This window comes from Mustela nivalis (genome assembly GCF_964662115.1).
Source record: "Mustela nivalis genome assembly, chromosome: 8".
NCBI lineage: Eukaryota > Metazoa > Chordata > Mammalia > Carnivora > Mustelidae > Mustela > Mustela nivalis.
The window spans coordinates 122,767,670-122,779,984 of record NC_139027.1 but is presented as its reverse complement, the minus strand read 5'-3'; the positions used below and the strand labels follow the sequence as shown (position 1 = coordinate 122,779,984).

Sequence of the window (12,315 nt, the reverse complement as noted above, 5' to 3'; positions counted from 1 at the left end):
CACTTAACTGCTCTCCTGCATCAGTGTGCTGGGGCCAGCTGATCTGGTCCATGAGAGGTCATTGTGTGCATCTCTGTGTTCAGTAAAACACCTTGGCACCTTGAGACTGGCTGTAGTTGGGAGGACTTACACCATGGAAATTGACAAATACTCCAGATCCGGGCTTTTCCCCTCACTCCTGGAAAATTAGTTATTAAACATTTTCTAGCATACCCCTGCCCAGCCCCCTAAGACTCCATGCTTAAGCGCTTTCATTTTCTCTGAGAATCTTTTGCTGCACATCCCACTCCTGATAACGATTTCAGATTTGGTTCAGGATTATTTGCATCGTAGTCAAAGAATGCGTATAAGTTAGTTTTCCAGAAAGGGAAATGGTGAGATAGCGTATGGATCCCAAGCACAAGGACCCAAAGTCCTCAGCACTTTCTCTGTCTCTCTCTCCTCTCCCTTGAGCTTTGTTTTCTCTGATGTCCGCTTTCTTCCTCTGTCCCTCTGCTGCATTTACATGTGTGGTCCAAGCTTTGCTTTTTATGACATCTTCTAGTTCAAGCCCCCGAGACTGATTCAGATCCCTCCATCCCAATTCCACATTCCTAGAAGAAAGAAGAAACTGTGATTGGTTTAACTTGGGTCCAGTGTACCCCCGTGGTCTAATTAGCTGTGGTCAGGGGTGGTATCATGGGGCCTCCGGTGCACTCGGTGAAGGTCGCAGGTGGGGGTGCAGAGAGGTGGTATGGGCTAGGCCTGGCCCATTTGTATGTATTGTATGTTTAGGTGGTTTCTAGGTTTTCCCCTACCATACATAATGCTGTGGTGGACATCTTGGTACAAAAACATTTGTCCACATTTTGGATTATTTCCTTAGGTTTACGTTGCAGCAATGGGATTATAGAATAAAAGAATATTTAAAAAAATTTTTTTTTAAGATTTTATTTATTTACTTGTCAAAGAGGTAGAGAGAGTAGAGGCACGCAGAGGCAGAGGGAGAAGCAGGCTCCCTGTAGAACAAGAAGCCCGACGTGGGACTCGATCCCCAGGACGCTGGAATCATGACCTGAGCCGAAGGCAGCCGCTTAACCGACTAAGCTACCCAGGCGCCCAAAAATATAAAAATTTTAAAGGCATTTGATAAATGTTGCCAAATTGGTTTTTTTTTTAAAGATTAAAACATTTTTTTTATTAGCTTCAGTGGTAGAATTTAGTCTTTTCGTCAGTTGTATACTACACCCAGTTTTCGTTACATCATGTGCCCTCTTTAATGCCTATCACCCAGTTACCCCATCTCCCACCCTCCTCCCCTCCAGCACCCCTCAGTTTGTTCCTAGAGTTCAGTGTCCCTTATGGTTTGCCTACCTCTCGATCTTCATCTATACACACATATGTACACACACACACACACACACACACACACCCTGTTGGTTCTGTTTCTTTAGAGAACCCTAATACAGTGGGTGTATTTAGTCTGTGAGAATTCAATAAGGCATATTTTTATCATATGTTCAGTATGTACATTAAACTGAAAAAAATTTTAAGTATGGAGAATAGAGAAATAAAACATTAAATACAGGGGCGCCTGGGTGGCTTAGTCGGTTAAGTATCTGCCTTTGGTTCAGGTTGGATCCTGGGGTCCTGGGATCAAACCCCATGTCAGACACCCAATAAGCAGGGAGCCTCTTCTTCCCTCTCCCTCTGCCCTTCCCCCTTGCCTGTGCCCTCTTTTGTGCATACTGTCTCTCTCTTTCAGTCAAATAAATAAATATCTTTAAAAAACACACACACACACACAAAAAACCACTAATCACATACTAGTAGAGGCTGTAGAAATTGGGCACACTCTTTTGAAAGACAGTTTGGTGGGGGTACCTGGCTGGCTCAGTCAGTGGAGCATAGAACTTTTGATCTCAGGGGTGAGCTCAAGCCCCATGGCTATACTTAAAAAATTTTTTTTAAACCAATAGGCTGTATGTATGTATGTGTGTCTGTGCGTCGTTGTGTCTGTGTACGGGTGTATATAGAGAAAGACAGATTTATTATAAGGAAGTGGTTCCCACAATTATGGAGGTTGACATGTCCTAAGATTACAGAGTAAGGTAGAGCAAGCTGGAGACTCAGGAGAGCTGATGCTTTATTCTAGTCTGAGCTCAAAAACCTGAGAACCAGGAGAGCCAGTGATGTTATTCCAGTACAGCACATGTAGCTAATGTAGTTCCAGTCCTAAGGCCACCAGGCAGGAAGAATTCTTTCTTATTCTGGGGGAGTCCGCCCTTTTGTTCTATCCAGACCTTTGATGATTAGATGAGGCCCACCCACATTAGAGAAGGCAATCTGCTCCAAAAGCAACCGCACAGAAGCTCTCAGGGTAATATGTGACTAGATATGTGGGCACCCTGTGGCCCAGTCAAGTTGACACATAAAATTAACCATCACATCCATGGGACCATATGTACATCAAGAGACAAAGGTACAAGCTGGCTGTATTTTGAATATTGATTTTATTTTATTTTTATTTTTATTTATTTATTTTAAGATTTTTTATGTATTTATTTGACACAGAAAGAGATCACAAGTAGGCAGAGAGGCAAGCAGAGAAAGAAGAGGAAGCAGGCTCCCTGCTGAGCAGAGAGCCCGATGTGGGGCTCGATCCCAGGACCCTGAGATTATGACCCCGAGCCGAAGGTAGAGGCTTCATCCACTGCGCCATCTAGGTGCCCCTTGAATATTGATTTTAAAGTTGAGCCAAGTATTTTTCAGTAGGTAAAATGTGCATGTTACCCATTGACCTGGTAGTTCTTCTAAGAGTGTAGCCTATGGAAATATTTACAGAGGTGGGAGAATATCCTTGTATAAATAAATAAATGTATGGCGTTATTGGTAAAAATTGCTAATATTGGGAAACTTGGGTGGCTCAATCATTAAGCATCTGCCTTTGGCTCAGGTCATGATCCCAGGGTCCTGGGATTGAGTCCTGCACCAGGCTCCTTGCTTAGTAGGGAGCCTGCTTCTCCCTCTGCCTGCTGCACCTGGTAGTGCTCCCTCTTTCTCTCTTTCTGACAAATAAAGAAATAAAAGTTAAAAAAAAAAAAGAAAGAAAGATTGCTAACATTTATTAATACTTCATAGGCACTATGCCAAATGCTTTGCATATTATATTTGATTCGATCCTCACAACAATTTTGAGAAAGGTATCATGTCCTTCATCTTAGAAGGAAATCAAAGTTCAGAGAGGTTAAGCAACTTACACAAGGGAGTGACAGGGCTGGGATTTGAACCAAGCAATCTAGTTCTATAGCAGCACTTCTAACCATTATTGCTGGTTTGTTGATAATAGTTAAAAAAAAAAAAGAGAGAGAAACTACCTAAAATGCACATAAACTGCAAATTGGATAAATAGGTATTTCCATAAAATTCCACTAGTTTCTTTTAATTCCACTAAAAGGAAGGGAATCTAGGTATACATAGTGACAGAAAAGTGTTTATGTTTTGCAGTTACAGAATAGGCAGTAGGAGGATTTTGATAAGCGTATGCTTGTGCAACGTTGAGAATTTATCTTTGGACAACACCCACTTTCTTCTCTGTATATCCCAAAATTCATTACATTCTGGAATGTTATTTATGAATACTCTAATGGGAGAAAAACAATTTAAAGAAATTGGTCCAGAGAGGGGCCACAGTCCCTGGGAACTGGTCCCCAGGCACGGCTGGGTCCAAATTCCTGGCCAACCATGTAGCCCCTGGATGGTCAGTGCCTCTTAGCTCCTCCTGACTTCAGCCTCCCTGCTCCTAGGATGCCGTCTGTGACTGTAGCACCCAGTCTCTCACCTCCTGCTTTGCCCGGCCGTCCCGCTCTGCCCTCCGCCACTCTCCTTCCAAGTGCCGGCTGCACCCTTCGGAGTCCAGCTGGGGTGGGGAAGAGAGGGCAGCTCCCCCCAGCGAGTGACAGAGCAGCCGGGCTCCCCACCTCAACCAGCCCAGTCCCCGGATCGCCGAAGGGAACCAGCAGAGAGGAGGCGAGGCAAGGGGCCCATGCTCTCGGCATCGTCTTACCTTGGAGGTTCAGCCGCTACACCACTGCCAGGGAACAGCTTTCCCATCCAGGTAAAGCGGGGTCTCCTGCTGACTGCTGGGTGGTGACCTCTGACTTCCAGGGAAAGGCAGCAAGTGGGAGAAAGACCACAACTAGGCTTCAGAGGTGGCTCCAGAGCGATCCCTTGGGAGCCAGTCCGTTGGCAGAGCCTCGCCTGGTTCTGCCCACACCCACTTCTCAGAAGAGCCAAGGAAAGGATACACTTCTGGCTGTGCTCCTCAGGGAAAAGGGCTCACAGAGATGTTCCCTGCCAACCATGTCCTCCTTCATGGGCAGGAAACACCATGACAAGAACGGGCTCTGCCATAGGATTCAACGTGGGGTTCCTGGTGGAACTGAGCTGGGCATCCTCCCCATCCCTTCCTTCCCTCCACGGCTTCCTCCTCCCAGCCCTGCTGCTCTGGATTGCTGTGGCTCTAGGGGGTATGATAGGGCCAGTAGCCAGGGCCAGTATCAGCCTGGAATCCTGGGGCTCTGGATCTCCCTGCCCATAGCCTGGATGCAGCAAGGACTGGAAGATGAGGTGGAAACGTGTGGGGCTCAGGGTTGGGTCACTGGAACTGCCTCCCTCGTCAAGGTGACCAGGTTGGGGGGGGTGGGTGGCGGGCACCAACCTTCCCAGGACAGAAATAGGTAGAGTCAGTTTCAAGATCTGGTGCACAGATAAATTGCCTAAATGCCCACTGCCTCCATTGCTGGGGCCTCTTTCCCCAGCACCCTGGAGGGGGCGCCACATCTCCACTGTGTTTACATCCCGTGGCTGGTAGAAGGCAAAGCTGTTCCCAATGAGAGACTCCCAATTGGCCACCCCAGGCCAAGGAGCACCCCCAGAGGCCAGTGCCCCCAGGACAGGGGCCTGGAAACACATTTCTTGCCTCGGTTGTTTATTTGAATTTTTCTTACTATAAATATTTAAGGTGGCTTTAGTTTATTTTAATAATTTAATTTCCCCCGAAGTCCCTAAGGTAATTTATTGGAGGTCGAGACATGTATTCTTGCCACTAGGACAACGTGAGGCATCTAACACGATGGCCAGGCATAGGGTCCCCCGTACAGCTCGGCTGCTGAGCTCGTTTCCTGGTCAAGTATAGAGAGACCCCGGTAGGGCTGGAGCCCTGCAGCTTGCTCCCCAGTTCTGCTGACCATCTGGCCTCAGAGCACTGCTTTTCACTCACTGCCTGGTACTTGGCCAGCCCCCAGCAGTCAGTCTGCAAACCCTCGCTGACAGGGTGGGGGGCTGGGCCAACGTCCCCACTTCCCAAACATTCTCCATCTGCCCTCTCATTTTGCTCCCTCCCTCTGAAACCTTTTTTTTTTTTTTTTAATGAGTCAAACACATGTTACTAAGGCTCTTATCAAGAGCGTGGCGATCTCTCCAAGTTCCCCAAGTGAGAACTCACAGGAAAACAGGACTGAACTTCGAGAATGTTGTTTATTGCAGCTTTGCACATGGACGTGAGAGTGTCTGCTAGCCTGCCTCAGCTCTCACCACCTGCCAGCCTTCTCACCAGCCTCTTTCCTTAGCCTTATGGCCTCTCCTGGCCCCTCTTCCAGCCCCAGCTCCCCTGCCCGCCTTTCTCCACATCCCATGTGAGCTGTCTGAGCCACAGCGGCTTATGGCAGTGTGGGGGGAAGGCCTCAGATGGCCTCTCCCTTGGTGCCAGTGAACCTGTATCGGTTGCACACTTGCCCGCACACACGCAGATGCGTGGACCTCCTGCCACTGGCGGGGGGCCCAGAGTGGAAATACCAGAATGAAGCAGCTTGTCTGCAGAATGCAGGAAGACCAAAAGCCAGCAGCTTTGTGAGCTTGCCCCCAGGACTCAGGAGACACCTCTGTACTCCCACCTGCTCCCAGTTCTGCCCTTTCAGGGTCACCTGGACAAGTTACCCCAGATCCTTCCTCTCCATTCCCTACGGGCAGAATGTGAGGGCCGTGTCAGGCTGATCAGGCACTCTCTTGTGCCATAGTGACTTATGTGGGCAGAATAGGCAGGTCCCTGGAGCCATGGACCAGTCTCCCCTGGGATGCTGCTGCTCCCACTCAGAAGGTCAGGGGGTCCCTCCAACGTTATCTCCAGATGAGGGGACTCACACCAGGCCACATGCCACCAGAGGCCTTCTGCCACCTCCTCAAGCAATGGAGGACCAGGGAGGTTGCACTCCCGGCCTTGGGGAAAAATCCTCACAAGACCCGAACCCCAAGGCCTACGGACCGCTCAGCCTTACCATCGTCTTCGTCCAACGCTGTCCTCGCAATCTTCTTGTCTCAGCGCCTGGCCACCCGGCCCCCAACTGGTGTCAGAGGCTCCAGATCTTGGTTTTCAGTAAAGTCCTTAGTGTCAACTTCCTGCATGCCTCTGTGCAAGGCCACTCATCACTGTTCCTGCAGAAGCCTCTGGACGTGGGGCTTGATGGGGTTGAAAATGTTATGTGTAAATATTGGTTTGGTTTGATTTTTAGCATTTTAATTAGTAACTGGTTGTGTTTTCCTTTTTGGGGGGTGGGGGGGGGTTGGTTTGTAAAAACTCTTGTACTCTTTTGGAATGTAATTTCTAAGTTTGTTTGTTTCTTCAAATGCCTTTTAAGTCTTGGTAACATTCCCAAAGCAGAAGACTGCCTGACCCACAGTGGGGATTCCCCTGGAGCCCTGGGGTCCCAGGAAGGAACACTGCCCTTCTTCCCTTTCTCCCCTTCCTGCTTCTCCACTGGACTCCCAGCACCTTCCTCCTCTTCCTTCTCCTCAACCTCCTCTATCCTTCTTCCTTTTCTGCCATCTGCACTCTCTCCCACCAAAGTCCCAAGGAACCCTGGGGGTTCTGATCCCCTACAGATCACTGGGCTTGGATCTATCGTGTTGGCATCAGCTGGTTGGGGGAGGAGTGGGGGGCCAGTTGCCCGGATTGACCCTAAACTGGACAACTTCACATTTCTTACGTCTGACCTCTTCCCAGAGCCGAACTAGACCGTCCTGGGGACAATGATGTCTGTATTTGAAATGAAAATCAGACCCCTTTGGCACATCATTGGCTCCTAGGTCTTGCATGCACAAGGCATCTGTCCAATTCCTGTCCCTCTTTCCCACCCAGGTCGTTCCCCACCAAAGGCTGACCCATTTAAAAATCCCTCCTAGAGGTCTCGCTTTCTATGAACTCAAAATGCGCCCCACCTGTTGGTCTTCCCAGGGATACTCTTGTCCCAGCTGCTTTCCCAGCTGACTGTCACATGGTTCCTATGCACCTTTCACAGTTTCAGCACCCAGCCTGTTCTCTTGCCCGTCCAGCTTCCAGGCTCTTCCTCCCTCTCCCCTCCCATCCAGAATGTCCCCCACCTTCCAACCGTACCAGCCCCGCAAGCTCCCACTACCTCTTCACTCATACTAATAATCTTCCCCTGCACACCCCGCCCAGAGTACTCTGCTATCTGGAAATTGCTCTTATCTCAGAGATGGCTCTGGGAGGCAGCCTTGGCAGGACAGGGGTTAGTGCAGATCAGGAAATGGAGGTGCAGGGCTCATCCCAGAGACACCTAACTGGGAGGTCATCGAGCCTAGATTAGGACCTGGGTCCATCGGATCCCCCAGCCCAACTTTGTCCTGGTTGCTGTGTAAACCCACTGACCCACTGGGGACTTTTCTTTGCGGGTACAGGACACCCGGAATATGCCACTACCTAACCCAGGCTTGAAACCATGCAACCATCACCACTATCTGTTTCTAGAACTTTTTAATCACCCGAGCTGAAACTCTACCCACTGAACGGACAATAAGTTACCTGCTCCCTCCCCAAGTCCCTGGTAACCTCTATGCTACTTTCTGTCTTTATGAATGTGCCTCACCTAGGTAGCTCATGTAAGAGGAATCACACAGTTTCTGTCCTTTTGTGTCAAAGCCCCTCACCTTTTTAGATGAAAAATTGGTCCCAGAGAAGAGAGTGGCTCACCAAGGTCACACAGCAAACTACAGGCAGACTCAGGACCAGAAGGCTGGTTTCCTGACTCCAGAAGATTCTGCATCCCCAGTGGTGAATGAGAGCCCTCTCTGCCATTCTTTGCTTTTGGTTGAGCCCCTTCGTCTGTCTGGGCTCAGTCTGTTCAGTCCCCGCCTCCCAGCCTCCACTCTGTTACCATCTTCCTCCAAAGCTTCCCCTCTCCTGCCTCCTTTTTTTGGCTTGTTCCCACCAACACACTAAGTGGCCCTGACCCATGACCAGGTTTTCCTCTTCTGCCCCCCAAGCTTGTTTTAACGTCTATCCCCCAGCCCTCCCAGAACAGCCTGTCCGCCTCTGCTCCCCTGCCATGGACTTCCTCCCTCCTCAGGCTCCCACTCCTGTCCTGTCCCGGAAGTACTTGGGTCTGTGGTCGCCCGACTCCAGTGTTTGCTGTCATCTCTGGTGATGTTTCCTTGGTTCTGTTTCATTTATTTCATGTTTTCTCATACTAAAGGAGGCACCCTTCCAATACCTCAGAGAATATCTACCTTACCAGTGCTTCTCACTGGGCTTCGCTCAGTGATCTCCCAGCCCAGCAGGACATCCCCTAGGTCCACTGTTGAACCACATTATCTTCTCTGTCCCCAACCTCGGGACTTCATCACTGTCCCCTGTTGGGTGTGTGTGTATGGGGGTGGGGCTTGAATCCCTCTTTCTGGGCTCCTGTACCCTGCCTAGTCCTGCCTAACCTCGTTTGTGAAGAAGGTGCAGTCTGGCTTGTGTTTTTCTCTCTGTAGGTCATTCATCCATTAGTCTGTCCATTTGATACCCCACTATCCTCTCTGCTCTGCCCTGGGCCTCACTGCCTCCAGAATACCTTGTCCTGGCTTTACCCTTTATCCCTCCCAACAGTGTGTGAAGTTTTCAAAGTCCACAGACTCAAGAACCAAAGGGGACTTGATGCTGGGCCTGCATTCCCCTGCCCAGGGCTCCTCCCCACTGCCTGTTACTCTTGCCTCACACTCCTTGGACCCTCGCTTATCCCATCACCCCTCTTTCCCTTCCCTTCTTGCCCCTCACCAGCCTGCAGGATCTCAGGCCCTAAAGGAAGGAGCTCGGGTTTCCTCCAAGCATCCTTGAAGGGTCGAGGTAGTCAGGGCCTGGATGGTCACAACTCCATTCTGATACCACTCAAACTGCTCCTGGGAAGAAGACCCTCAGCCAGGAATCTGGAGACCCTGCCCAAGTCTGGGAAGATCTCTGTTTGGCTGGTTCTCTGAGCCTCCCCATTCTATGATTTTATCTTGAGCACCAGGATGATCTCTAGGGTCCTAGAACAGCCCTTGTGTTTTGGGATGCTACATCACTATCCTCTCTCCACTGGACCCTGGTATCCTGGTTCCTCTTTCGACTCTGCCTCTGATCTCTGTGCCTTAGTTTACTTCTCCGCACAGGGGGCTCACCACAAGACTATTTCTAGCAGCTTCCCGGGTATTTTGGTGCCTCTAAGGTTGGGCCTTGCCAGCTGTGGCCCAGCTCCCTGTCACTGCCTCATGATACCAAGTCGCTGAGTGTGAGGTGCCTAGAGGTTCAAACAGCTCGAGCATTACCTGCGAACTTGACAGAAATGCAAAATACTGGCGCTACCCAAGACCTGCAGAATTAGAAATTCTGCTGTGGGGTCCAGCAAGCTGGGGTTTAGCAGGCCCTCCAGGTCATTCTCATATAGCAGGACTTGGCCAGCTGCTGACCTGCACTAGCAATCAGTGCGGCCTGGTGAGGGACTGAGGCTGGCCCAGACCAGAAACAGGTGGAAAATACCAACCTCATCTGGACATCTGAGAGATTGGAACTCTCCTTACCCACCCCTCCCTGCCTAACAAATCAACTGTGTCCTTTTCCCGGAAGCTGGAGGGCAGGAAGAAGGCTACAGTTTTCCTTTCCCTGCCTCTGGCTTCATTCCAGTTCTACTCACAAAAGGCCGTGTAGGATTGTGCTAGCAAAGCAGTGGGTGGGAGTTGTGGGGTGAGGGTGGGGGTGGACAGGAGACAAAGACCCTGACCATGTATCCCTTGGAAACCTTACCACAGGCTCATGACCTCTCTTCAAATAGGAAGAAACCTAACTCCTCAAGGAAAGAATCCTAAATCCCTAGCTCCTCCTCCTCTTCCTCCTTCCACCTCCAGGGAGACCAAGTAGACCGTGCCAAAACCAGCTCCAACCCCCAGCAGCTGGGGAAGAGAGCCAGAAACTGTCCTCTCCTCTCGGTCCCCCTCCCCAGCCCCTGGCAATACTGTGAAGCCCCCTTTCTGCCCAGCCTGGTTTCTTGGTGAGGGTCCTGCAATCCTGGGCCCTAGGGAAACTCCCCCCCCCCCCCACCCCAGGGAAAGGCCCTTGGAAGGGAAGGGACCAAGGGCATTCTTGGGCCAAATTGTCTGCATCTCCTGTCCACTGTTCTCTCTTCCCCACTTCTGTCTTCAAAAGGCTCCTTCCCAAGACGGATTAGGTGCTGGGACAACTGGCCCAATCCTCCAGCTCTCCCTGCTCCTGTGTCTTATTTCAGACATGAGAATAAATGTACAGTGTAAACTTACAAAAGGTTTTTAATGGTTGTAGATTGGAAATAAAGTATGTAATATGAACAGTTTCCTTGGATTTGGCCTCATCTCTGATTTTTCTTGGAGGATGGATGGGGCCCCCATCAGATTTGGAAACTGATTCTTCCCCCACCCCCCACAGCCCAGTTGCCTGGGAAGGAGGAAGGCCTGGGAATGCCACAGTCAGCTGGCTAGTTTGGGGTCACTTGGGAGGAGCCACCAGGGGTTCTGGATACTGAGTCTTTACACCTCAGAGTCTCCTATGAAGTGTGATATGACCGCTGAGAAACCTGCAGAGTGTTCAAAAATGTTACTCTCTGCAAAAACAAAAGAAAACAAAACAACATTTTACAGATTTATCATGAAAAAAAAAAAAGAGAGGACACTTTAGACATGGGTCAGTTGCCTATTACAGTATAATTAATTGGCCCCAAACATTAATTAGATCACGGGTACTGTGAATCAGAAATTTGGGACCTAGGTAGTTCTGACTTGGTGTCTCAGAGGTTGCAGTCAAACATCCGTCAGGCAGCAGTTATGTAAGGCTTGACTTGGGCTAGAAGATCGGTTTGCAAGGTGGCTCGCTCACATGCCTGGCAAGTCAGTGTTTGCAGGAAGAGGCCTCAGTTCCTCTCCGCATAGACCATAGTGCTGCTTGAGTATCCTCACAACATGGCAGCTGGCTTGCACTAGAGCAAGTCATCTATGAGAAAGCAGGGTAGAAGTCAAAATGTCTTTTATGACTAAACTTTGAAAATCACAGTCATTTCTGTGGTATCTTACTGGTTATACAGATCAGCTCTACTCAGTTTGGGAGAGGAACACACAGGGCATAAATATCAGGAAGCAGAGACTATTGGGGACCATTTTGGAAGCTGGCTATCATTTGAAAAATCTACATGTTCCTCCCTCTCTTTCTCTGGGGGTGGGATGTGTGTGTGGTGGGGAAGGCTGACAACTAAGTTTGTGCTAGGCATTGAGAATGCAGTAGATAGGCCTGGAAGACAGGAAAGCAAATGTCAACTGGCAGAGGAACCCAGGGTGTTCAGGGAGCCAGGAGGAACCAAAAGACTTCAAAGAAGAACATCTGAACTGATACCTGAAGTTGAGATGTTAAATAAATGAAGGGGATAGTGATATATTACAGGCAGGAGACAGACAGGAGCTGGCTCCAGGGTGAGAGAGTGCACATACGGAAGCCTAGTAGAAAGAGAGCAGAACAGAATGGGGAACCCAAAGATGGTCACCAGAGTTAGGAGTGATAAAAAAAGTCTGGGTCAGATCACGCAGTGAGTTATGAGCGAAGAAACGTCCACATCCTGTAGACTGTAGGAACCCCTGGGAGAAATGAACGCAGAGGAACGACAGAGAATCTATTGGGTCTGGAATCCATGAACCAGTATTTTCACTGTGCCTCAGGATAACCAGCCCTGGCTGGGAACATTGTGTTCTGTTCTTGGGACATTGACAAATGATAAGCTGAAGAGGAGGAACTGGGTACCAATAGTCCCAGAAAGTGATATTCTGGGAACCAAGAGGAAAATCTCTGCTTTCAGATGGCTATTAGAGCCAGCAGGCTGCAACCACAGGGTGGAAAATTTCAGGAAGGCAGATTTCTACCTCCCATCAGAAAACCTTTCCAAGGACCGCAGCTACTACAGAAGGATGACCCCAGTAACATTCCAGCTGCTGCTCCCCAACTCG

The 12,315-nt window shown here is 49.5% G+C and overlaps 1 protein-coding gene across 2 annotated transcripts in view; it reads left to right on the top strand.

Annotated features, from left to right (window-relative positions):
* Positions 1 to 10,669, top strand: part of MTCL2 (microtubule crosslinking factor 2) — a 68,675-nt gene extending 58,006 nt beyond the window's left edge. For both annotated transcript variants that reach the window (XM_082746197.1, XM_082746196.1), the window contains one exon: positions 3,786 to 10,669. In XM_082746197.1, coding sequence (XP_082602323.1) covers positions 3,786 to 3,938 — 153 coding nt within the window. In that variant the 3' untranslated portion in view covers positions 3,939 to 10,669. The remainder of the gene's footprint in view (positions 1 to 3,785) is intronic.
* Positions 10,670 to 12,315: the final 1,646 nt, after the last annotated feature.